The sequence below is a fragment of the Danio rerio genome, chromosome 2 (genome assembly GCF_049306965.1).
Source record: "Danio rerio strain Tuebingen ecotype United States chromosome 2, GRCz12tu, whole genome shotgun sequence".
NCBI lineage: Eukaryota > Metazoa > Chordata > Actinopteri > Cypriniformes > Danionidae > Danio > Danio rerio.
Window position 1 is genome coordinate 39,247,214 of NC_133177.1, and position 25,122 is coordinate 39,272,335.

At 37.2% G+C, this 25,122-nt stretch overlaps 1 long non-coding RNA gene and 1 gene segment (V, D, J or C); one reads left to right on the forward strand and one right to left on the reverse strand.

The window, feature by feature from the left end:
- LOC141378436 (uncharacterized) overlaps nucleotides 1–25,122 on the forward strand; it is a 373,512-nt gene that overhangs the window by 89,833 nt on the left and 258,557 nt on the right. The gene's annotated exons all lie outside the window — the stretch shown is intronic.
- LOC137487477 (T cell receptor alpha variable 9-2-like) lies at nucleotides 36–1,066 on the reverse strand. The segment is given in 2 exon segments: nucleotides 36–564; nucleotides 635–1,066. Coding segments are annotated over 2 exon segments (408 nt in total).

Genomic DNA, 25,122 nt, shown 5'->3' on the forward strand with positions numbered 1-25,122 from the left:
AACATTTGTGAATCTGAAAAAAGATGAAGTTAATTGTTGACTTGTCTAGATTTTATTTCAAACAGTATGATGTATCCGAGAATACACTTTAACATTCTGTTTAAATTTATTTAAATAATCACAATCATTCATTGAAAAGAAATGATACTGTACATACACACACTTTTATCAGAATGATTTGAATGTAACATCAGAATCACACTGATACTTTCTGTGTCTTGTCAGTCAGGTTTTTGTATGATGTGAAATGTTTTCCTGTCACTGTGGGCTGCAGAGCACAGTAATACACAGCAGAGTCTGACACTGCAACAGAGGAGATCTCCAGATCCACACTGCTGTTGTCTTTTCTGTGTTTAATGGAGATTCCAGCAATAGGTGGATTCGCATGAGTAATTGACCCATAATAATCCAGTATGAGAAAGTGTGGTGGTGAATCTGGATACTGCCGATACCAGTGAAGACCGTCAACAGAACCAGTGTAGTTACAGGAGAATTTCACACTCTCAGTCTCGCTGGCAAAAATTTCATCACTGTATGGTGTGATCACATCTTTAGCAAGGTTACCTATAACAAAAGCTTATTTAGCATGTTTAAAAGCAGATAAAGAGATATCATAATGCATGTAAAAGTTTACCTTCAGTTAAAGTCAGCAGTATGACGATACAAGGGAACATGATGGTACTGTAGCTGCTTCTAGTTTCAGTGATCTGTGAGGCTGATCAGTGAACTAGTTTTTCACAGGAATCTTAAGCTCCACCTTTTGGCACCACCCTCTTTTCAACCACTGATACACGTTTTGATTAATTAATGCCTAACATGGATAATAAATACACCTAAATGGCATTTTGCAAGCAAAACAGGACTACTTTTTAAAAAAGCACACCTCACAGACCATTAGCTCATTTTATAAGACAAAGGAGAAAATATGTTTCACTGGACCAGTCTTTTACAGTACATTTCAAGTCATCTTTAGTTCTATAGCCTTTACACTGTAGATTGTCAAAGAAGCTTAAAGGCCGGGACACACCAAGCCAATGGCTGGCTGTTGGGCTTCCTTGGTTCGTCTGTCAGCAGCGGCCCGACCAGTTGGTTTGCTGTGTTCTGCACTTCGTTATCCATCGGGTTAAGATCAGGGGTCCGTTCTTTGTACGTAGATTTACTCAATTAGCTGGATTTGGTTATAGACGATTTGTCTCGATCCAGGATTGTTTCGTTCTTTAAAACTCATCCGAGAGTTGTTGTCATAGCAACAGTTCTGGTAGCTCAAACCTGCTCTAGAGCAGGCTTATTCCATATACATCAAACAGGATTAGATCGGGTCTTTTTAAGCAAAGGTAATATTGAAAGTATGTTACGAATTCTGATATTTTCGTGCAGTTGAATGAAGAGAAGATTGACGCAGCTTCTCCTACTGCAGCAAATTCAGTTTTTACTGTTAATATTTGGTGCCAGTTAATCAGGAAGTGACCATTTTGTTCGTTGGATGGAAACGCTGCTTTATTCACACAAGTTCATTCGCATTTTTGGATAGAAACGTAGCTATAGTGAAGTGACTCAGCAAGTAAACACTTCAAGTCAAGAAGGAACACAAAGAGGCTTGGCTTCCTGAGGGAGAGCGGGAGGTTGCCGCTTGTTTCAGCATTGTTTTTCAGATAAACAAGAATGTTCACTTGGCATGTTTCTTAAATATCTGCAAACATATGATATTTTTATGCTTTAGAAGAGTCAAAAACTTGCATACAGCACCTTTAATATCTATAAATAAGGAGCAAATTAGGAGTTTACTGAAGCAAAAGTCATAATAGTTTGCTAAGAGCAAGAATCGAACCTTAAAATAAAATTTGTAAATAGTGCCATTCAATCTTTTGCTGGAATTGTACAGATGCAGTATATCACAATATATATCGCAGAAATACAAAATATTTCAATGTTAGATTTTTCCAATATCTAGCAGCCACTTCATTTAGTACTTAAAGGGCCATGAAACCCCCTCGTTTCAGCAGGGTGTTTTCACACCTCTACTTTGGAAAAAGTCAGAAAAGTGGGCATGTCCAGCTCTGTTTAGGGGGGAGTGTCGGAGGAAGAAAAGTGGGATGGTGTGGGAGTATCTATTTGGGCACGCGCGAGTTTCATAATCAAAATACACACACATACACACAGGAGAAAAATGATAGTGTTTAACCTACATGGACATCTGTAGTCGAATTATTTGCCAAATTATTAAATGGTGGACTTTAACTGCAGTTTGGCTCTTTCATTCAGGGAATTCAGTCATCTCCCTTGCGACAAACAAGATATTTGATTCGAGGAACTGCTCTAAGCGTGTATTTTTCATGCAATGTTTGATACCGCACGGCGAATGAGAGAAAAAAACCCTCCGCATTTCCCGGAAACTTAGTAGCACACGGCAGGTAGCATCAGAAAGCCGCGTTTGTTATTCCGGTCACTAAATGCGGTAAAAACCCTACACGAGGTTAAAGTTTGGTTTTGGTGCTAACATGTTTACACTCGGTGCAATAGTTTGTTCGATACGAACAAACTGAATAAATAAAGAGCACTGCTCGCTCACTTACCAAATCTGTAGAGACAGGACAATCACCAGCAACAAGAGCCGCATCTTTATTAAGAGGAGACTAAAGCGAATCCGGATCTCAGCGTTTGCAGATGAAAACAGCTCTCAGGTAAACAATGTTCCTCCTTAGACACGCAAGTTATTGTTGTCGAGCGTCGCGTACACTGTTAATCCATTGCGTGAGTCTGAGCTCTTACAGAGAGAAAATGAAAACGAAACTTAACTGCAGCAAACTATAAAAGCAACACTTCATGCTTGTTTTGCCAACACAACGTGGCATCTCTGCTGTCTAAACACTGTTGACAGTAATGAATGAGTAATGAAGTTGCACAATAGAGCGCGCTGATTGGTTTGAACCAAGCCTTACTCATACATTAATGCATCACACTGTAAGACGTAATAAGACACACACTGGCACAGACGTCCAGTCTGCACGCTGGAATACAACGCTATTTTGTCATGACCGTGACGCAGCTTCAAAAATTCATTTCAAACAGGAAGTACGAATTTGCTTGAAATAACGCAAAAACAACCAATTTACACTTTTTAGTGAAATATAGGTGTCCTAATAGTGTTTTTTGCAGTGTGGGACACATATACGACTGTCAACAGCTCAAAAAATGTGTTTTGGTGTTTCGTGACCCTTTAAGTTTAAATTCAACTGTGGTACTACAGTAGAAAGAACGTGCATATACAGTATATTTGACTTTCATTGACAAGTAATTACTTCTGAAGGTCAGATTTCCAAGAAATAAATCAATAACATGAACATTTTAAGTCACATTTTCAGCTTTTTTGCTTTAATTTCATGAGTCTTTTCATTAATTTACATTTTAGCAGGTGTTCCTCTATCCTGTTATTCAGAGGTTTTGTGGCTCACATAAAGTACAGCTGTGGGTTGATTTTTTAGTTGATTAAATACTGTTCAAAGCAATAATGGTGTGTGTGAGTTTTTGTAAAGCTTCACAGGCACTTTGTATCACTGGGCTCCAACTCTTATTGCACAATAATAGAGAGCTGAATCCGACAGGCTTACACCAGTATTAGTGAGTTCAGTGGAGGTTTGGGATGAAGTCGAATCAAACTGACGGTCTGGTATGTCATCAAGTCCATTCCTTGATCGAGCTCCTTTACGCAGCAAAAACTGAGGTTCTCTGTTAGTATATTGTCTGTACCAGTATAGCATTACATTATTGCTGCTTGTTTCATATTCGCAGCTCAGTGTCACAGACTCTCCTTCGCTTCTGATTATTTTATCTTTGCCTTTTGGTTTAATGCTGTCAGCAAACACACCTGGAAGAAAATATCTTGTAAACTTGACTTAAATCCTTTTTTGTGACAACAGTATTATAAAATAATCTATGTTCTGAAGATTAATATCTGTTAATTATAAATGTATTGTATGTTAACATAGTGAAAATTTACCTTGTATTGTTATCAGAATCAGTAAAAAGCATCTCTCCATGATGTGAAATTCATGAATAAACTAAGCGTGTCTATATATATCTTATGGTTCTAGGTTGAACTGTAAACATCTGAATGCAGTGGAGAATCATCTGTGCACTTCTAATGCTTGTTAATGTGGGTGTGGTTCCTGATGTTTAGACCACCTTCTGTTTTTTCACATATACACTACTCACAAAAAGTTAGGGATATTTGGCTTTGGCTAAGATGCCTTGAACATGTAAAAATGTCATGCTACAGTGATAATAAATCATGATTGAGCATTTAAGCAGAAGCATGGAATGGTGATTTCCTCATCAACAACAAAAGTTAATAAGTTGCCATATGCCCTTGACCATCAATTACAGCTTGACGACAAAATATTGTGCTGTTCACAAGTTGACATACTGAAGGCACCATTTCCACTGCCAGTTAATTGTGACCCAATTCTGATTTTTTGCTCATGTGTGAGACAGATCAGATCTGTTCTATGGCTGTTTAAACTCGAAAAAAAAAAAAAAAACTTGCATTTGGATATTCAGAGAACAGTTTCAGGCCTCCTTCATATGAAAATAAATCAGATATAGATCTGATATGTAACAATGCGACTGTCATGTAAATAGGCAGATCAGAGATTTATTAAGGCATTTTGTTCTGTGCATCATTAAACTTGCGACAATGTGGCGCTTCACGGTTTAATGACAGAAAGAAGAGCGTGTGTGGGGATGCTGAATCGGTAAGCAATATCAGAGGAAACAGAGGAGGAAAGTGGTCAGTCGCCACAATTTGATCCCACCAGACCTGAGACCTCTCTCGTACCCACAAATTCCTCTGAATGGTGGAGGACTTCATACAGCATATAAACCATAAGCACAAGCTGCAATGACGGCCCTTTCCCACCTCCTCCTCAAAATCATTTTAAAGTTGGGCGAACTTTGTATTGTAGCTTTTGCTTTTTGTCGCTATTAATACACGCACTGAGGCTACACATAGAACAACTTTATTCTCAAGCTACATCTTCAACTACACACACACACACACACACACACACACACACACACTCACACATCAGGGCCATACTATTACATAAACTGTGTAGGGGTAAATCTGGACTGAACCATTCACTGCTTATATAACACTTCGCATATTTCACACAGCTAAAAACAAGACAATTTCTTCCATCGTGGCTAGTCCCAGATAGCAGGTAGTAATAGGCCCGAGCTCGGCTGCCCTTCGGCACCTCTGGCTCCGACTCGGCCGAGTATGGCCCGCAGCTCGCTCGCGCACAAGCATTTGTGATGATTCCTGTTAACCATATCTGGCCCGAGTCTGTGTGTAGAGTCTGGGCCGCTTCTGGCAAGGACTCAGCTTGTTTAACTGATGACAACCGATTAAATTCTTATTTTACCTAGTAATTTGTTAGCTCCACATTTAATGACAATTTGAGAAAATATCCATGGTACGACAGCAACAAAACAATAAGAATATTTTATGTGGATGGTCGCAATGTTTAGCACAAACAAAACAATATTATTTATTAATGGATTATATATATCATCATGGCACAGATGCTAAAACTTGCCTTTATGCATGCGCAACATCGTAAATTTTATGGCAAGTGTAAACGCATGAATTGGATATGGGTCACATTTAAAACAACATGTAAACAGACAGGCAAACAAATCAGATATAGGCAACAAATCGGAATTGTGGATCAAGATTATGATCATTTTAGATTATGGAGCATTTTAGGTGCATCCTGAAATTCCACCCGGTAGCTATATCCTTAACTGAGGGTGCTTTCACACCTACACTTTTGTTTCGGAGCCTGTCTCGTTTGCCCAGTTAGGGCGGATCGTTTGGCGTATGTGAAACCACCAATCGCTCTCGGATTCGCGCCAAATCAATTGCTCCGATCGCTTGAATGAGGTGGTCTCGGCTCGATTGAAACGAACTCTGGAGCGAATCGATTGCAGTGAGAAAGCGATCTGATCCGAGCGCAGTTATATCACAGTGTTTAATGGATATGTAATAGGCTTACAGCTATATGAAGAGAGAATTATGAGTAGGGCAGAAAGTTTTGCGAGTCTCTGGATGCCCACAAACGAGTGATAATCTCCCGGTAATCTTGCGTCTCCCTCCCGGTCCTCAAATAAGCTACGTCACGCGCCCTTCCGCACCCCTCCCCACCACATCTCTCCTCTCTCTTCAGACACGTCGCGCGCACCTTGTCAAACACCACCAAACCACCACCTCTCCTGACAGCTGAGCGGGACTCTCAGTAAATAAACCCTGACACTCTGACCTATGTGAGGAAAGTTTACTCACACATGACTTGTTGTAGCTCTTTTGGTCTGATTATAAAACTTTGCAGTGTGAAAGGGAACCGCACCAAGAGCAAAGAGCAACATCGTTCACTTAATTTAACTTATTGTGAATATAAGTGTATATATATGATTTCCTCTTTACCTGTTATAGCTCATAGTTACTGTTTTTTCATTGCATGTTGGATAACTTTGATTATTCTGCCCTCTGTTTGCTTTGTGCAGGGAAATTAACAGCATTTTGAAAGTCATTCACCCATTTCAAACAGTATGCATTTATTCTGTTGTAACCTCGCCCTCTAGTGGAAGATGACAAACATGCATCACTAAATTGATACATGTACAGAAGGCTAAATTATTATTCCTTCTTTTCCAAATATTTCTTTAGTGATGCTTAAAGTACAACATTTTTCACATAGCATTTCCTTCTATCATTTTCTTCAACAAGAGAAAGTCTTATTTCTTAATTCTTATTATTTTTAAGTTTTTTTTTTATATATAATTTTAAGGTCGATATTATTGACTTAAGAAATAGTTCTTTGATAACCTAACTTGACCATTAGCCTAATTAAGCCTATAAATACACTTAAAACTTAATACTGTATCTTTCAAAATAACTAATTAAATTATCTTCTGTCATTATGGCAAAGGAAAAAAATACTTTTAAAGAGTTTTTTTTTTTTTAAACAGCACTTGAGAAATATTTGTAAAAAGCATAAAACTTTCAGGAGGGACTGTATTTATACAAAATAAAACCTGCAACTAAAAAGTGGACAGGATTATGTGATAATGGGGTAACTTTTTTATCACAACTTGTTGTGCATTTTAGAAATATGTACACTATATTGTTTTGTGAATGAAAAGCATGCTAATTTTTTTCAGATCTTCCATTACTATGTATTCTTTTTAAAATATCCCACAATTTAAATTTAAACTCCCAAGACTGCAACATTAGAATGTTGATGAGCAACATTGATGTATTTTAATACAAAGCTCATTATTGAATAATAATTTGAGAACAACATAATATACTCTAATACATATATTCCTTCACAATACTAGAAATGTGAGTATCTTTTAGATTTTTGTATGATGTGAAGTGTTTTCCTGTCACTGTGGGCCTCAGAGCACAGTAATACACAGCAGAGTCTGACACTGCAGCAGAGGAGATCAGCAGATCCACACTGCTGTTTTCTTTTCTGTGTTTAATGGAGATTCCATCAAATGGAGGATTAGCATGAGTAACAAATCCAGAGTAATCCAGTATGAGGAAGTGTGGTCGTGAACCGGGATACTGTCGATACCAGTGAAGACTATCAACAGAACCAGTGTAGTTACAGGAGAGTTTCACTCTCTCACTCTCACTGGCAAAAACTGCATCCCTATATGGAGTGATCGCATCTTTAGCACGGTTACCTACATAAAGAAGTGTGAGGTTTAGCATATTTAAAATTAGGATATTTTGGCGTAAGGATATACAAATAAAATTACCTTCAATTAAAATCAGCAAAATAAGGACACAAGTGAACATGATGAAGAGAAGCTGCTTTCCTCAGTGATGTTTGAAGATTACTGACTGAACCTGGTGATGTTTACAGGCTGTGTTAAGCTCCTCCTCTTAACATCTTGCTATACTGTGTGTGACCAAAACCACAGATGCTTGAGGAATGGAGAAATTTACAGACATTAGAACCTCTGATGTTGTTGCTTAGACGGCCAAAGGTTATTGATAGCTTAATATTATTTGCATCCAATCTCGTGCACAATGTAGTTAAGGATGTAGAAGCAGATTAGCTGACCTTTCAGCATGCACGGTTTCTGGACATAACTTGACATGACAGGTAATGGTTTCTGTCTTACTAGCCCAGCAAATGGCAACACAATCTCACTTAAGGGAATCTACACATCTACTTTTGTTACATGAATTTTAATTTTTTTCTTAATTGGGTTAAATTGGGATTTTAGGCAAAATAAAAACTTTTTTCTTTTGAAACATCACCAAAGCCCAGTATGTGTTGATTGTGTTAATGTCAAGTGGACGTTTTTTTCAGCATAAGTAGTCTAAGCTTTAAATCTTATCCTCTGCTTCAACATATACTGTAATTAAACAAAACTGGAAATCACAATCTGTAAATCTGAATTATTTGGCTGAATTACATTTTTACCAGGGTTTGACCGATGCTGATGAGAGGGAAGAGTAATGTATTAATAATAATAAAAGGTGTTTTGTGGTGGTACGTTCATGAGATTAAATTAACTGGATAAAGACATTTGTTTTTCATTGAAAGGGGAAGCAGGTCTGCTCCAATGTAACTATCGCTCATACTATTTTGAACAATTCTGTGTTAAACATGTCTCTTGACTGCGATGCAGCTGAATATGTGCCTCTACAGACATTGTTAGGGCTGCACAATATTGAAAAAAATGACATTGCGATATTTAGCTTTTCTGCTATATATATATATATATATATATATATATATATATATATTGCAATATGAAAATAATTTTGCAAGATGACTCAGTTTGTAAAGAATTCCTAATTTTATATTGATTGGAATGATTTGTATCTGTGTGTATCTGCATAAACTATGCAAAATAAAATTATTTAAAGCACAGATGAAACAACATAACAAAGATAAAATGAAATCTATAATGCTTTGGTTTTTGGCCAGTATTGAAGTTTAGAAATTCAATCATCAAATGTTAAATAACACTACATGGGCTTTATTCTGTTATATTAAGTAAACAAACACAATCTTTGTTAAAGTGGCAAACTTTAATATTTCTTGTGCCCAAATTGTTTAAATTGACTTGACATATTACGGTCATAAGGCCTTAAAAAAACAAATCCAATTAAAAGTCTTTCATATTATAAAATTAAAGGTTAACTTTGCAACCACTCCACAAATCGTTTGTTGAACTGTGTTTTCTGGTTATTATAATCCCAATTTGACATTGAAGATGCAGTGATGTGACTTGCAGATTTGCACTTTTGTAATATTGACACTACAACAATCTGTTGTGCAGCCTTCATTTTTGTGCAGTGTTTTTGTGTTTCCTGTCACTGTGGGCTCCATGGCACAGAAATACATTGCTGAGTCTGTCACTTTAGCAGAGGAGATATTAAGGCTCGTGTGGGTTTTCTCCTCATTCAGTTTTCCAGAGAATCGAGGATCTTGATCCACAATATCAGATTTCTGTAAAACTTTCCCTGTAGCATGTAGAATGACAAAAAGAAATTCAGGTGTTGATTTAGGATATTGACGATACCAGTAGAGACTCGATGCTGAAGAGTAGTTGCAGGACAGAGATATAGTTTCCTTTTCTGTTTTATATACTTCAGAGTGGACCGGTATGATGACATTTCCTAAAACATCACCTGGAGGAAATAGATAATACAAAATCTCTTTAAACAAAAAGATATAATAAAATGTATCCAATAATAATATGACTATATTTTAATATTACTGGTGAAACTGTCTAGAATCCAATACATACCTGCAAGTGAAAAACTCAAAATAAAAACAAAGGGTGTCATTTTCAGGATGATGTACTGTGTAACCTAATCTGCATCAGTGTTTACTGTTTCTGAAGTAAGTTTTGCTTTTTTCCCCTTACTATAACTAGCTCCTCCCCTTAAAAAGCAACTCCTTAACCGCAGTGAATGGAAACCCATTTTTTTTTAATACTTAACAAGAAAACTTTAATATCAGGAATGTTTATTCACTCTGTTACAGCTTTAAAGTTCCCCTTTAAGCTCCAGGGGTTAAAGAGGTAACATTTTAATGTGACTCAGTTTGTAGTGTGTTGGTGGCAAAATAGCAAAACAACAACCAAATAATGGAAAAATAAGTGAATTTATTTACAAAAGTAAAAAGAAATCAAACAGCAAAAAATATTGTACAAGTTGGAATCTCACAAATGAAAATAAATTAATTAATCTATGTTACTGAAGGGAAAAAAAGACTTAAGTGGCGGCAAATAAAAGGAAGCAATATAATAAAAACCTCAAACTAGCTGAAAATTACCGTCTAAACTACCTAATAGAAAATAAAACTACAAAACAACTTCAGCATTTACACGCCATATCTAAACTACACTTCTGACAAAAATATACGTAGAAAATTTACAGTGAGTGGTGCTCACTTCTAAACTGGGATGTTTGGAGTTTTCTGTGTGTTGTGAGGTGTACCTAGCGAGGTGATGTCTTACTAGGCTTGGGCGGTGTCCAAATTTTGAGACCGTCAAACCGCCTCCATATTTTACCCCGGTATCCGGTATTACCGGCGTAATAAAAAAAATTTTGACTCAGACAGCGTCACCAAACTGTTGGCTTGAGCCTAAACCATTCAGAAACTGAATACCTTATATGCGACCTCTGGCAGAGAGAGAGAGAGAGAGAGAGAGAGAGAGAGACAGAGAGACAGAGAGACAGACAGAGAGACTTTCTCTGTCTTACACAAACACACACACATCTCTCCCGCGATTTATTCAGAAATTTACTCCCACACCGTAAGAAATCTGGCCGGCTCCCGCGGGAATGCAGAGAGCTGTAATCGGGCCATAAAAATTATACCCGATAGGTCCCGACTCGAGTCCGACACGTACATTTTGATTGACAGCTTTATAAAGCCCGAGCCCTTACAGCTCTAATGCATTTTTTCAAGAATGAGTCATTTATATGTTTTAACAGCATTTATTCGTAATAAACGTAGACTATGTCCCACTTGAAAGTTGGAACAAAGAAATAAAATAAGTCCTCTGTAACATCGTAACATCTCAGCACTCTATAGGTCTACATGCACTTAGCCTTTAAATTGGCCAACACACCAATGAAAAGAAATCTTGCTTAACAAATCAAATAAACTCTAAATGATGACGGGTATTTTGGCAGTAACTAAATTGAAGCTGAATATTAAAAGAATAATGCCACCATTAGTCTGTATACTCTGTCTACATTATGATTATATGGTTTAATTAATATTTATTTATAATTTAAAACCCTTTACTCACCAAGATTAGGCTACGTGTGTTTGTGGAGGAACATTATTAAATCCACTGGCTTTAGCGCAGTCTTGCGCTCATGTGCGTCCAGCAGCACTGAACACCGTTTCACTGCTACTGCTACAGGTCGAGATGCAGAGTTCTGATCTGGCTGATTTTGCAAGTTTTGGGTAGGATTGTTTATTCATCTTATACCAGTCAGGAACATCCATTTAATTTTCCATGACCGTAGTTTCAGGGTAGCGAGTGGCCTCGTCATTTTACCTGTCAGCTTGCGGTTTAGGGCTCTACCGTAATACGCAGTGTATGAGCGACCGCTAAATACCTGCGGCTGGAATAACCGCTCTTTCTGACTGGCTTGACCGCCGTCAAAATTCTCTTTTTTTACTACTTCGTCATAATTTGCTTCACCTTTGCAGGGATGGACTTTAATGCAGGGATTTGGATTTTTTCGGGTCTCGCCGGGTTCGGGCAAAGATCTTCAGCTCTAATGCAGACCTCTCGTTCATATTAACCACGTCTCCCTTCTGTTCAGTCTAAACTGCCAAACTGCAGGACACTTTGAAGCGCGACACGTCACGTCACCTCTCCCTGTCCCTCTCTCCCTCTCCCTCTCACCCTCTCCCCCTCCCTCTTCCTCTATCTCTCTCCTCCACACTGTCCCGTGATGACAACCACACACATGTTTTTTAGGCATTAAATAAAAGATATTTAATACTTTATGACGGTATAACGGTATTGAAACTGACACCGTTGCTATTTTTAGATCCCGCGGTATACCATAATACCGTAATATCGCCCAAGCCTATGTCTTACCTCTTCAAATCCCAGGAGAATTTGGAACCAATGATCAGGGATCGTAAAATAAGTACATACAAAACGGTAACAGCATACCAAAACTTAAATGAGAACAAAATTCAAACTCTAAAGTCACATCAACATAATAGCACACAGCACACACACAGAGCAAAAGGACAAGCAAGGGAAAAGCAAGAAATTGAGATTCCCTGCTCACGTACCTTTAAACTTTGGGCTTCCTTTTTGATTGGCAGCAAAGGTGAATACGTCACAAGGAGTATTGAAGATAGACGTCTTCAGGGACAAATGAAAAACTGCATTTGGCGGTCCTAAGAATTTTAACACAGAGAGAGAGAGAGAGAAAGAGAGAGAGAGCACAAGCAAAAGACACAGGCACATACATCCGCTGTGTAAAACATATGCTGTATAAGTTGGTGGTTCATTCCCCTGTGGCGACTCCTGGTTAATAAAGGGACAAAGCCGAAAAGAAAATTAATAAATAAAGAATAGAATAGTGCCTTATATTGTCACATATACAATGTACATTTATATATATGTGGGATGAAATTAAGTGCATCTCACTGCTCAGTGCAAACTTATATATTCATACAATGTAAATTACCCTAAACAACAAGTTACAATAGAAAAAAAAAAAAAAAAATTATATATATATATATATATATATATATATATATATATATATATATATATATATATATATATATATATATATATATATATATATGATTAAACAGACTGTTTGGTTTGCTTCACCATCGTCATTCTGTCTGCCTTTGACAATTGACGTCACCCTCGCGAAACGCTGACTTGCGTTATGGTACTAGCCGCTGTTTGTGGGGTATCTGAGTTAACGTTAGCAGTTAAATGGTTTTAGCGTCTTTCACAGAGTAAATACAAAGATTTAGTAAAGATTAAAATAATCCTGTGTATGCTGAACATGTTCTTTATATTATGTTTTTTATCTTATATTATATAAAACACAAGAAGAGACACAGATCTTTCAGCCATTGCACATGTTTATTTACAGGCAGGATTGTGCAGTGGGTAAAGGGTGAGTGGGATATTATGGGGAGGGACGATGATCAGCATCAGCACCATCTGTTGTTGTGGTTGTGTTTGTTGATCCACAGGTGCTTCAGTTTAGGATCATTTCTGTAACGCTGGTGCAGCAGCTCTCTTTCTCTCCTCTCCCTCTCCTTCTGGAGATTCCTCTCCACATTCCCTTCACCTTCTTCTCTGCCCAGGTGAACAGATTCATCTGCACTTTTCTTTTGTTCTTTGGCTGCTCCGGGACGTTCTCACTGAGCTTGCTCTCAGCCCCATCAGCAGGAGACACGCAGAACAGAGAGGCCATATCATGTTCAGCCTCAGAGTGTCCAGCTTCACTGAGGTCCTCAAACTCAAACACTTCACTCGTCCATGATTCATCATCCAGCACCACCTCCTCCTCCTCCTCCTCCTCCTCTTCCCTGGCAATCATCTGTCTTTGGCATCTTTCAGGCTCGAGGAAGGTCTGGATGGTCTCCCCAAATTCACTTTCCTCATCCTCAGTATCAGAAAACATGAGCTCTGAAGCAGATACAGACCAGGCAGAACCTGAAGACTGAGACTGCAGTGAGCTGAGAGAACACACTGATCTCAGAGGAGCACGAGGAGGAGGAATAGGAAACACTGTGGAGAACAGCTTATTTGGTTCAAGAACAGGACGTGGAGGAACAGCCAGCAGTTTGGGAGGGTCCATATTAAAAGGACACCCAGGCAGGACAAACTCTTGCTCAGATCCTTCCACAGCACACATCTGTGGTATTTTCACTGGCGGCAGGGGCTTGAAGCGAGCGGCTGGAAGGATGAAGTCTCCAGAGTCACTGGGAAGCTTTGGTAGTTTTCCCTTTATGGGCTTTAAGACAGAGGATCTGGCAGGAGTCTGTAGGGCTTTGACCTCTCTTTTAGCCCCCTTGCGGCGTTTCTTCCTGCACTTGTTGGGATTAGCAGTGAAGTTGCAGGCCTCGCTCTCTGAACATTTATTTACTGCCGCCAGTTCTTGAGCTGCACATTGCTGTGTCTCCCTTCGATGCCAGAAAGGGATAAAACAGTCAAACAGCTTTTTAAATGCACTGCTGAACAGAGCCATCCTGAACACTGAAGGCTGAAAATGAGTTGGTCAGTAAGTCACAGAAGTAGCTCTCAATCACTCGACCACTCAAACACCAACAACAGTTTGGAATGTGAACTGCAGTTTCTGAATTCCAGAACAGAATTCTGTTTATGACATCACACATTCTGCTGAGCTCCCCTGAGTGACACTTCTGAACTATGACAAGCAGAAAATGCTCACACTCACAGCAGTGATGCAAATGAAATAAGTTTACAAACACTCCTTCTGCCCCTTTATATTTCACTGTTAAAAATACACAGTTCATCAATACCCATTAACAAGAACAAGGGAAGACAAAAACCTGTTGTGAACATTTAAACATTCTGAAATATGTGGTCCTAACCCTTTGTCCTTCGTTAAGAAAAATCATTTAATAATATATATTTTTTAAATAATTTGACTATTTATTGACTTCTCACTCATTTTTTTTCATCACAATTTCCAAAAAAAGTACAAAACAATCTTCAATTTAAGGGGAAAAAATGCTCATTAAAACTCAATGAAATGGCAATGTTTTATTAAAATTGGCCTGCTGAGCAAATACTTATTTTTGCTCCTGTTTTCTGCTTTTGAGCTCTGCAGGCCAAATTAATGAAAATGGTGTTATACAGTAGTAATTATGTTGCTGTAGTATCAATATCTCAATATGTTATTTCTATACACAAGTTTGTAAATAATGACACTTTTCAAAGTTGGGTGATCACTCCATTTAATAATTATTTGGTTTAATCATTTTTGTATTAATATGAAAGTATTAGTTTTTTTATGAAAATGATTCTTTAAAAATAATTTAACTGCCACACTGATGGCGGTAACTGCCTAACGGCTGATTTATACTTCTGCATCAAGCACAAGTATATGGTCCGGCGTAGCCTTCGCACATCCGCATAACCCTCGGTGAGACTGATGTGCACCTCTCAAAAAATCTAACTACACGTCACAACAATGTGTAGCACAAGCTCTGTGATGGGTTGGCTTGGTAGCGGTGATGAGCGTGGGTGGTGCTGAGAGCTGCGAGCCCGATGAAGCAAGTGTTTACAAGAGTCGAGTTAAGTGAAGAAGCTTCAGATGGAAACTTTTGTTTTGTGGTTTACCTTATGGTTAAAAGTTTTTGCACGTACACCTGTTCCTGCCACTGAATGAGCAAGTTTGAGCTACTTGTAGCTAGAGCTGGGCGATATGGCAAAAAAAATTATCACAATATTTTTTTTCATATCAGTCGATATTGATATTCATCACGATAAACATAAAATCTTTATATCTATTAATTTTACAAGATTTTCAGTATGCTAATGGCTTTGTGCAGCTGATTTAACACATTTAGTGAAATGTTTTAGCTGTCTGACAATATAAATAATAAAATAATAATCTAAAGAACAATCTTAATTCAGCATTTACTGTTCTAGTTTAAACAACCAAAGACATTATAAGTTAGGATATTATTGTTCAACATCAGAAAAAAAAAACCCGGTTTGGAAAAAGTAAAGGTGAGTTAATGGTCACAGAATTTTCAGTTTTCACATTTTAGTACAGTCAGGATACTCGAGCAAACAACAACAATTAAATAAATACTTCCAATATAGACTAGTCAGAAAAAACTGTTATCTTTAGTGCAGCCGTCTTTACTAAGTAAACTAAAATTAAATGAATAACTGAAGTGTAGACTAGTAAAAGATAAACAGGCTTGTCCTCTCTAAGGACATTTGGAATATTTAATTAAGTTTTAAGTTCTTCTTCAAAAACACCGTAATGTTCACATTCGCAGGTGAGAAGCTTGATCTCTGTACAGACACAGGCATAGTGATGCTCATTTTTGATTAAGTTTTCATTTATATAGATAGGTTTCCGTTTAAATTAATGAAAAAATATACATATACTGTGTTTGTAAAGTGTTTTTAATTGACATATTCACCTGTAAAATACATTGCAGTTGTGTCTGAATTATAATTAGCTAATTAACATTATAATTAGCTAATTGCAGGTGGGTTGCGGGCGTATAGCGGGACATGGCAGTGGATCAGCGAAGAAGCAGAGAGTGGGATTTGCAGAATGGGAAGAAATGAGATGCCCGTAATGAAGAGTAAGGCAAGAGTAGCCTGTTCAAAGTTTCAGTTAGAGGATTCAGAGAAAAATCTGCCATCGTCCTGGGAGAAACAAGATCGCTTATTTCCACGACTGCAGCGCCTTGCGAGCAGAATCATTCCTACATCACGCAGTGCAAGTGCACGCTCTTTCAATGCAGCCTGCGTTCGAGGTGTGGCGGAGATGTTTCCTTTGATCTCGTTTTTCGTGTATTTTTCTGACATAATTATGATTTTCGTTGTTTTTGCTTAACTTTCGTTTGTGTAAAATTATTTTGCATTACTTTTGCCCACTTTGAGACATTTAGTGAGTTTTGTTCATATTTATTTAGATTGATTTGTATGTTATTTTTTTGGCTCGGCTCTTTCCCGACAATATTGAGCTATCTCCTCAAGTTCACACTTTTCTCAGAGTAAGGTAGATAGGGAATATGCCGTACGACTTCCATTTTGCAAACATGTAGAAAATGTATTGTTAAAGACATCAGGTAAGAGGTGAAGGTCATCTTTATATTTATTTTATAGGGAAAAATGCGGCGCACTGCGCACTTACGAGTTTAACTAATTTTTGTTTGATACTTTGAATTTGCTACTTTTATTATTTTTTTATTAGTGTAAATGTTGTAGTTTAAATATTCTTAATACAGCCTGTAGAGCAAGCGTCAAGTGTTCATTGGGATGTGTTTGAGATTGTGTTGTCTGTCATATCTTACGTCTGTCGTTTCGGGGGGTTTTCTCGTAAGGCGAAGCTTTCGAAAATGATGACATGAGACTGTGCTGGGTAGTTGTCCTGGTTTACCAGCACTTGTTTAGGTCTGTAATTTCTTAGTATCTTCGTTAGGGTGGTGATGTTTTAGGTGATGAAACAGGCTTGTGGTGTTGCCTGCTTTTGATGACAAGAGTCGTCTTGCGCAGTTTGCAGTGCACGTTGCTGTTTTGTGTCGGATAGCAAAAAAGTAGCTCAAGACTGAGGTCTAGTGATGTTTCTTGTCAACAATGTCTGTGACTCTAACCTTTTTCATCTTATTTTCTTACTCCTTTAAGTACAACTATGGCTGTAAACTTGTATGGCATGCGCCATCGAAAAGGGCAGGCTGCAACATGCTTGTGCAATGTTACGCATAGTGCGTAAATGTTACCGAGCAATTATCGAATTGTCATCATCGTTTTATCGAAAAATTTTATATTGTGATAATTATCGATATCAAATTATCGCCCAGCTCTACTTGTAGCATTTAAAAAATAATTAAGAACACTTGCGAAGAAACTCGACACAGGGAACATAAGAACCTACTGCCAGCTAGCGTTTCAGAAGTGTTACTGCAGAGCTACACAAACAGGACCTAGAAGTATTCGACAATCACTCCACGCAGATGTGTAAATCAGCACTAATATTGAAAAACTGAGCAAAAGCTAACAATATTACTTCTATAATATGTCAGATTATTGACTTCTTCACTGAACTGTTGTACACAGTCTGTATCACATCTGCACTCATTCTGTTCTATAGCGCAAGCTTACGTGCTGAGTGCAACTTTTTTCCACATTGAGTTTATTCTGTGAAACACCACAAGCCTAATTTTTGGCCAAAAATGCAGATTTAACTCTTTTCTCTTTGTGTGGTGAATTGTCATGTGTGTATGTTAGCATAAGTACACCCCTCACTGATCTCTCTTTTAAATTAATATTTTTATGATGCTTTACAATAATATTGTTGTGTATAAATATTAGATTAGTCAGCACCAAAGAATAAAATTATTAATCTAAGAAAGATAACGGTGCAAAAATGTTTACACCCAAGTTTGGGGAAAACATTAAATAAATTTTTAATAAACAGAAAAAAATCTAAAGAAACATTTGGTTAAAATGAAGTCTGCAGTTTTTATTTTTGAGAACTCAATTGAATTAAAATGTATTATCTTTCTGTTCCTAGTAGGGCTGTAACGATACACGATATGAAATCGAAATCACGACACTCAGATCTACGATCCTGTGTCGCGGTGTGATAAGGGAGAATCGCGACACACCCCGTGACTACCTTTCCAATTACGTCACGCGTGCCTGCAAAAAATGAGCTAGTTGAAGAAAAACGTGAGGAAACACTTTTTTTTCGCTCGACATTACGAGCACTGCTCCGTTTAAGCCCTCGCAATATGCGTTTAACTGGGAGAGCTTGCACGGAGCTCTTAGTAAGGGATCGTCTGAATGTGTCAGGAATATCAAAAACAAAACCAACGTAACCCCACTTGACAACAGACAATGGCAGAAATATTGCCAATGCTGTCAAAGCATTGATGTTAATATAGCTGCGCAGAGAGGGATGGGTGTTCACCAGATGCTCCGACTCCTCTGCAGAGGAAACTTTTCTGTAACCTTGCTGTGCGCTTTCTGTTTAACCCTTTGGGAGTTAACGTTACGCGCTGACTGACAGGTGCGCGATGCGTGAGGCCAGGAAACAAGACGAAGCTTTCAGTTAAGATGAACACGGTTTCTATAGTTATACTTTATTTATAGATAAAGGTATATGGCTCTGTATATAATCACTCTATCTTGCTGGAGTTTATAGCCGTTTCGCTTTACTTCAGGACGCATTAATGCCGCTCTGAAAGTCTAATCGCTGTTTTAAGTTATCCAGAGCTGGATGAATGTACAAATCTTGAATATCACAATAGTATTAAATATTAGAATTGTAACAACACAGACAGCAACACTTATGCACAATCAATACCCAGATGATTCAGTCGTTTCATAAGAGGACCGCGCTTCTTCTCTTCTTTTTTCCTTGTCAACAGTACCGCCGCTCCCTACACGCAGAGTACGCAGGCTGCGTAGGGCCTCAACTCTGGAGAGGGGCACCATCTCGGCTGCTCAAATTTTTTTTATATATATATTTATTTACTATTATCAACATAAACTGAGTTTACATCAAATATATATTGATAATAAGTTGTTAAATACGTTTAAAAAATAATTTTATGACGGACGCATAAACAAACATGTGACGTAATTTTTTCGTGCACGCGCATAGCCGCGTCCGCATATAATTATAATAGATGTAAGTTGCAGGTTCATGCCTGGGAAAAGACAACAGCCGTCTGGAGCCGAGAAGAGGAAGAGAGTACAAGATGAATCGCGTGCATCACTTTCAGGTAACTTCCGTGAATCTGAAAAACTTATTTTTGGTTATTCAAGTATACTAGTGAGGCTAACGTTTAAACTTCGCCACAACTGCTATGCATTGTCCTTTAGACAGGACATGTTCTATGACTTTTCGCGTTTGCCCCTCTTCCCCATGTTGCTGATAATTACACAAAATCAATTATTGTTAATAACTTGTGCAATACTCTACAATTCTGCTTGCACACCAACAACTGTAAATACACATGCACTGCACAATTACTTCCCTCTATGTATTATTTATTATTATAGTTATTATTATGTTATATAATTATATATTATTTCATTATTTGCAGACTGCAATTATCATTGTTTATTGTTTTATCTATTTCTTTACATTTCTTTTTGCTGCTGTTGTTATTGCTTGTATCATTACAATGACAATAAAGTCTCTTTAGTCTTTTTTGTACATTACAGTATGAAATAACAAAACTGAGTAATATTCTGTAATTTCTGAATGATCAATAATATAAAATGAGTCAAATTACTGTAAATCACAGGCCAGAAACCATTTTTATTGCATGAATTCATTAATGATTATTTTTTCTGAATGTTATAAAGTTTTTTTGTTTAAAATTACAGCAATTAATTCTTGAAAAACATAAATGTCTTTGATTTATACCGAAAGCAAGGGTCAGCTTTTGTCACCATAGATTACAGTGTAAATTAAATCCACATTTTGGTTGTAGTTTGTAAACATTATGAAGAGTGCTTGACTAGCCCATTGTTTTAATGGTATGTCATGAGTTTTTCTTTAAATTACTAATTTCTTCTGTATTGTACATGGAGGTCAATGCTGAAGTTTGCCACAAAAGAAGATGAGGTGGCCTGACCAGCACTGCTCCAAAGACACCAGCAGCTGCACAGGTACAAGTACAGGATGCAGCACTGAGGACCATCCATCTCTACAGGTACAGACAGGGTTTATTCCTTATCTTTTGTAAATGTTTGAAATTGGGAATGCTTCTGCAGAAGACATGTCAGTATTTATTTTGAAGTAAATTATTATTTTTGTAATGTAAATATGTGAATGTTTAAGTATAATTTGAGTCTTTATATGCATATTTATGTACATAAATAAATAATTACATGTTTAAATCTTGGTGTGATTTTGTTCCTCTGTGGGGGCACCACAGTAAAATTTCGCATAGGGCACCCTTTTGGCCAGCAGCGGCCCTGCTTGTCAACATAAAGGCAGTGAGGTGCGCCTTGTTTTCGGCCCCTTGGTCAACTGCAAGGCATAACTTGCGGGACGATAACGTATAACCCGTGCCTACAGACACATTTGCCAATGAAGCAAAATGGAAGAAGAATATTGCTGTTTGATACAGACGTGTTGATGCTAACCAGCTCTGATGTTGACCTGGATCTGCGTAATAAAAGCAACAAATAGGCTTTTCTTTTTATTTGACAGCTTATAAAGCATGTATGCACATTAATGCAATATTATATTTAAACAACAAAACTGTTTACAAAAAGTCAACATATGTGCGCGTTGTTGTTGTCTTTTCATCACGCAGCGGGCGCTTTTGAACCGCGAGGGAGAGAGAGGAAACCATATCAGGACATAAATAAAATAATGATTTCTATTAAAAATGAAAAAGGTTTTGTGATTATAATAATAAAAGCGGGGCATTAAATAAAGGCATTTTTTCCATGGAGCGGGCAATTTGAGGAAGTCTGCGATTTTTATTTGATGGAAGAAAAAACATATGATTGGAAAAAAACAGCCTATGCCGGTTATTAAAAAGAATCAGTCAGTGTTTTCGTTTTGTAATATAAATTAATTATTTAAATGAAAATAATTTAGGGCAGTCCTATTTATTTTATTCATTTTATTTAGATTATTCTGCTGTTCTGTGCCAAAAACTGCAGGTGCGTGAAGATGCTCTGTTGTTCTGTTATTAATATGCTAGCATTTAAAAATAAATCAGTATTTTAAAATGCAATATTTAATGTGTCAGACACAAAATAGACACGTCAATTTGTTTAATATAAAATTAATAGTAATCTGACCAGTTAACCGTTAGTAACCGATTAATGAGCGGCGGTTGTCGGTTAGCAAAATTAACCGAAATGAGCATCCCTAATAAATATGTTTGTATAAAAATTTTTAAAGTTAGGAGCACCGGTGCTACCAAGCTAAATAAAAGCGCCTCGTCAGAGCTAAACATCACCGCACTTGTGTCAGTTTACAGCTTCTGTAAAGATCAGACAACCTATACAGATCACACAATCTCAATAAACAACATGTAAATGTATAAGTATTGTTATGGAATATTTATAACTATATGATCTTGCTTTTTGGTTATATCGATACAGCTTTGAGCTCTCTTACAAGCGGCAGTTACAGGCGCTGCATAAGGGCGTCTCACACTGTCAGTGGCGGAATACACACAGCACTGGCAAGACGTTTTATTTTTATTTTTATTTGTTGCAGATTTTCGTGTTGCTCCTTTTTAAAAATACCTTTTATTTTTTAAATCTCTCAAGTTAATGTTGTCCATCGAGTAACAATCTCCCTCGGATTGGAGTTTGGTGTGCAATAAGACTATTGACCAACACCGCCCTGTAAGTTTACACACTGCATAGACTGTACAGGTCCATAGCTCTGGTGTGGTATGAATTGAATGTTTTAAATGACAGCGAGACATGCTACGTTTAGTTTTTATTGTAAAATATAGATTATAACCCAGTACACAGTAAAATAATATGTTTTGAATGGCTTGTCTATTGACGGCGTATATAGCCATCAATTAAATAGGCTAAGCATATTTTTATTAATATTAATACACATTAATACAAACTAGCCACCCTTTAATTTTTTTTCATTTACGGATATTTTTATCGAACGAAAAATGCAATGAATTGTTTATTTTGGTTTTTATTTTATTAGAATTAATAGGCCTATAATTAACAGGCTACACAACTCCTACATATCTTTGGCTCCAGTTACGTTTTTACAGATATCCTACCAATAGACTTTTTTTAGTTTACAGATTGCCTCCTTAACGTCTTCAGGTTCTCTTTTGCATTTGGTTTGAACCCAAAAATATAGCCAAATAGGCGCTTTTGCATTGCGTTTTGACAATAAATTGTCCGCCATCCTCTTTCAGTGAATTCGACTCCTTTTTTCTCCTCACGTGATAAATGAAGTAAGACGCACTGTAGCTATGTTTAGATTTTAATTATAGAGCATGCTCTTATCTTAAGTCAATTATTTATAATTATATTTTCCATTTATTTCAAATAATTGTTAAATAAAAATAAAACGAATACTTAAAAAATACTAATGTGGGGACGGTGTCACAGTGGAAGAGTGATGTCACCGGTGTTGCCTCTTAACTTGTCCATCGTGGCAAGCCTAATGTACACTAGAAGCTTCTGTAGCCAAAACAAATTCATTGTGTGTGACGCCCACTTGTCAATAAAACTGATTCTGATAATTCTTCTTTTCTTTCTCCTATTTAAATTCTCACTATTTTTGCTTATATAGAAAAATAGCACTTTTGTTTGGGCTTTGTTTGCTACAGCAAAGTTGATAAAACCTGAAGATATGGACCAAGGTGAAGGGGGTGTATTTTACTGTGTTTTTCCCTCCTCAGCAGGTGTGACCGCATCCTGTTGTCTTGTGGTTTTAGACACATATTTGTGGTAGATAACTGCCACTCTAATCGTGTTTATGTTTTTGTAAAGCGTCTGTGGACTTTGTGTCACCGTGGTCCTTTTTTAAGAGCACAGTAATACAGGGCTGAATCTGACAGATTCACAGAGTTAATGGTGAGTGAAGTGGACGTAGGTGAGACAGTTGATTTATAACGACTGTCTGTTACAATCCCCTCCTCAGACGATCGATGACCTTTATACAGTAAATACTGAAGTTCTCTGTTTGGATACTGCATGTACCAGTAAAGTGAAATCGCAGTATCGCTGCGGTTAAATGTGCAGCTCAGTGTCACAGACTCTCCTTCTTTTCTGGTTTTATTTCTACCCTCCTTTTTTGGTGCAATGCTGTCAGCAAACACACCTAAAAGAAAATGAATTGTGTTTTAGAGTTATTTAAAAAGACATAAAAATACTTTAGACTCAGAATACATTTTTTCTTTCAAAAATACAGTAATAACAGTTGTAAAAAGATCTCTGTTGACCCTTTTAATGTAAATAACTCTTAAAAAGTACCTGTCAAAAGAATCAGCAGTCGATATCTGTTCATGTTAATATCCAAGTGTTGTTCCCTTTTCCTCTTCATCAAATCATTTTTGCAGGAATTGGAAACACTGCAGAATGAAGGACTGGACTGAATGTCAATGATGCTGTTAATGAAGAAGTCTTCTTTCACCGACACTGCAGTTTGAAAAGTGGGCGTGACTATTGACATCACTTGCTAAACACAACACAATGAAGACAAAAAGTTGTCTCTCCTTCATCGATTTGTGTTGATTTTATTCTAAGCCAGTAGCATTTTCATAATCATCCATAGGAGTTTTTAGATCAAGATGATTGGTATGAGAGATTTCAGAGTTCCAGAAATAATGTGAGAACCAAGTGTTCAAACATATTTCTGAAGTAAACTCCTGCCTCCTGGCTAAATTGGTGCTGTTGAGTATCTGAGATTGTGATGAAAGTTTTTATTGTTTGACGTTCTTGAATTTCCTGTCACTGTGGGCTGCAGAGCACAGTAATACACAGCAGAGTCTGATACTGCAGCAGAGGAGAGCAGCAGATCCACATGGCTTTGCTTTTTTCTGTGATTGATGGAGATTCCTGGAACTGGTGGATCCGCTGGAGTAATAACTCCTGAATACTCCAGTATGAGGAACTGTGGAGGTGAACCTGAATATTTGCGATACCAGTGAACACTACGAACTGATCCACTGTAGTTACAAGAGAGAGTCACATTGTCACCTTCAACAGCAAACTCTCTGTCAGTTTTAGGAGTGATGACTTCCGAGGCTCTGGAACCTGCAAATTAAAGTGACATTACATTTTTTAAACATCATATTGCAATATGAATTTAGTAGTATATGTTAGTTCTGAGTAAACAGTTGTTTAAAAGAAAGAGTGCAATTAAATTCAGCATATTTCCTACATAGTTTTTTTTTTTAAATAATGCAGCATTATACCTGCATTATACATCAGTATTACAATGTAGATGAACATCTTCAGTATCAAGCTGAACAAACAGCAGCTGCTGATTGTCATCTATCCGTGCACTATAGTGTTCGTGTTAAACTCCTCCTCTTGACATTGCTGCATATGACATCCATGTAGGTCTAGTTAATCTGAAGTAGTTGGAGAACTCCTTATGAATGCAAGTACAGATATTAGTCAGTTTTTAGGCACTGTTTCACTAAAAACAACCACTGGCTCTGGATCCTTTACCAGAATTGACTTCTTTTAACTTACAGTATAAGCAGGTTTGCAGTAGGGCTGCACGATACATTGTTTTAGTATCAAAATCGGGAGATATATATATATATATATATATATATATATATATATATATATATATATATATATATATATGATATATATCATATATAT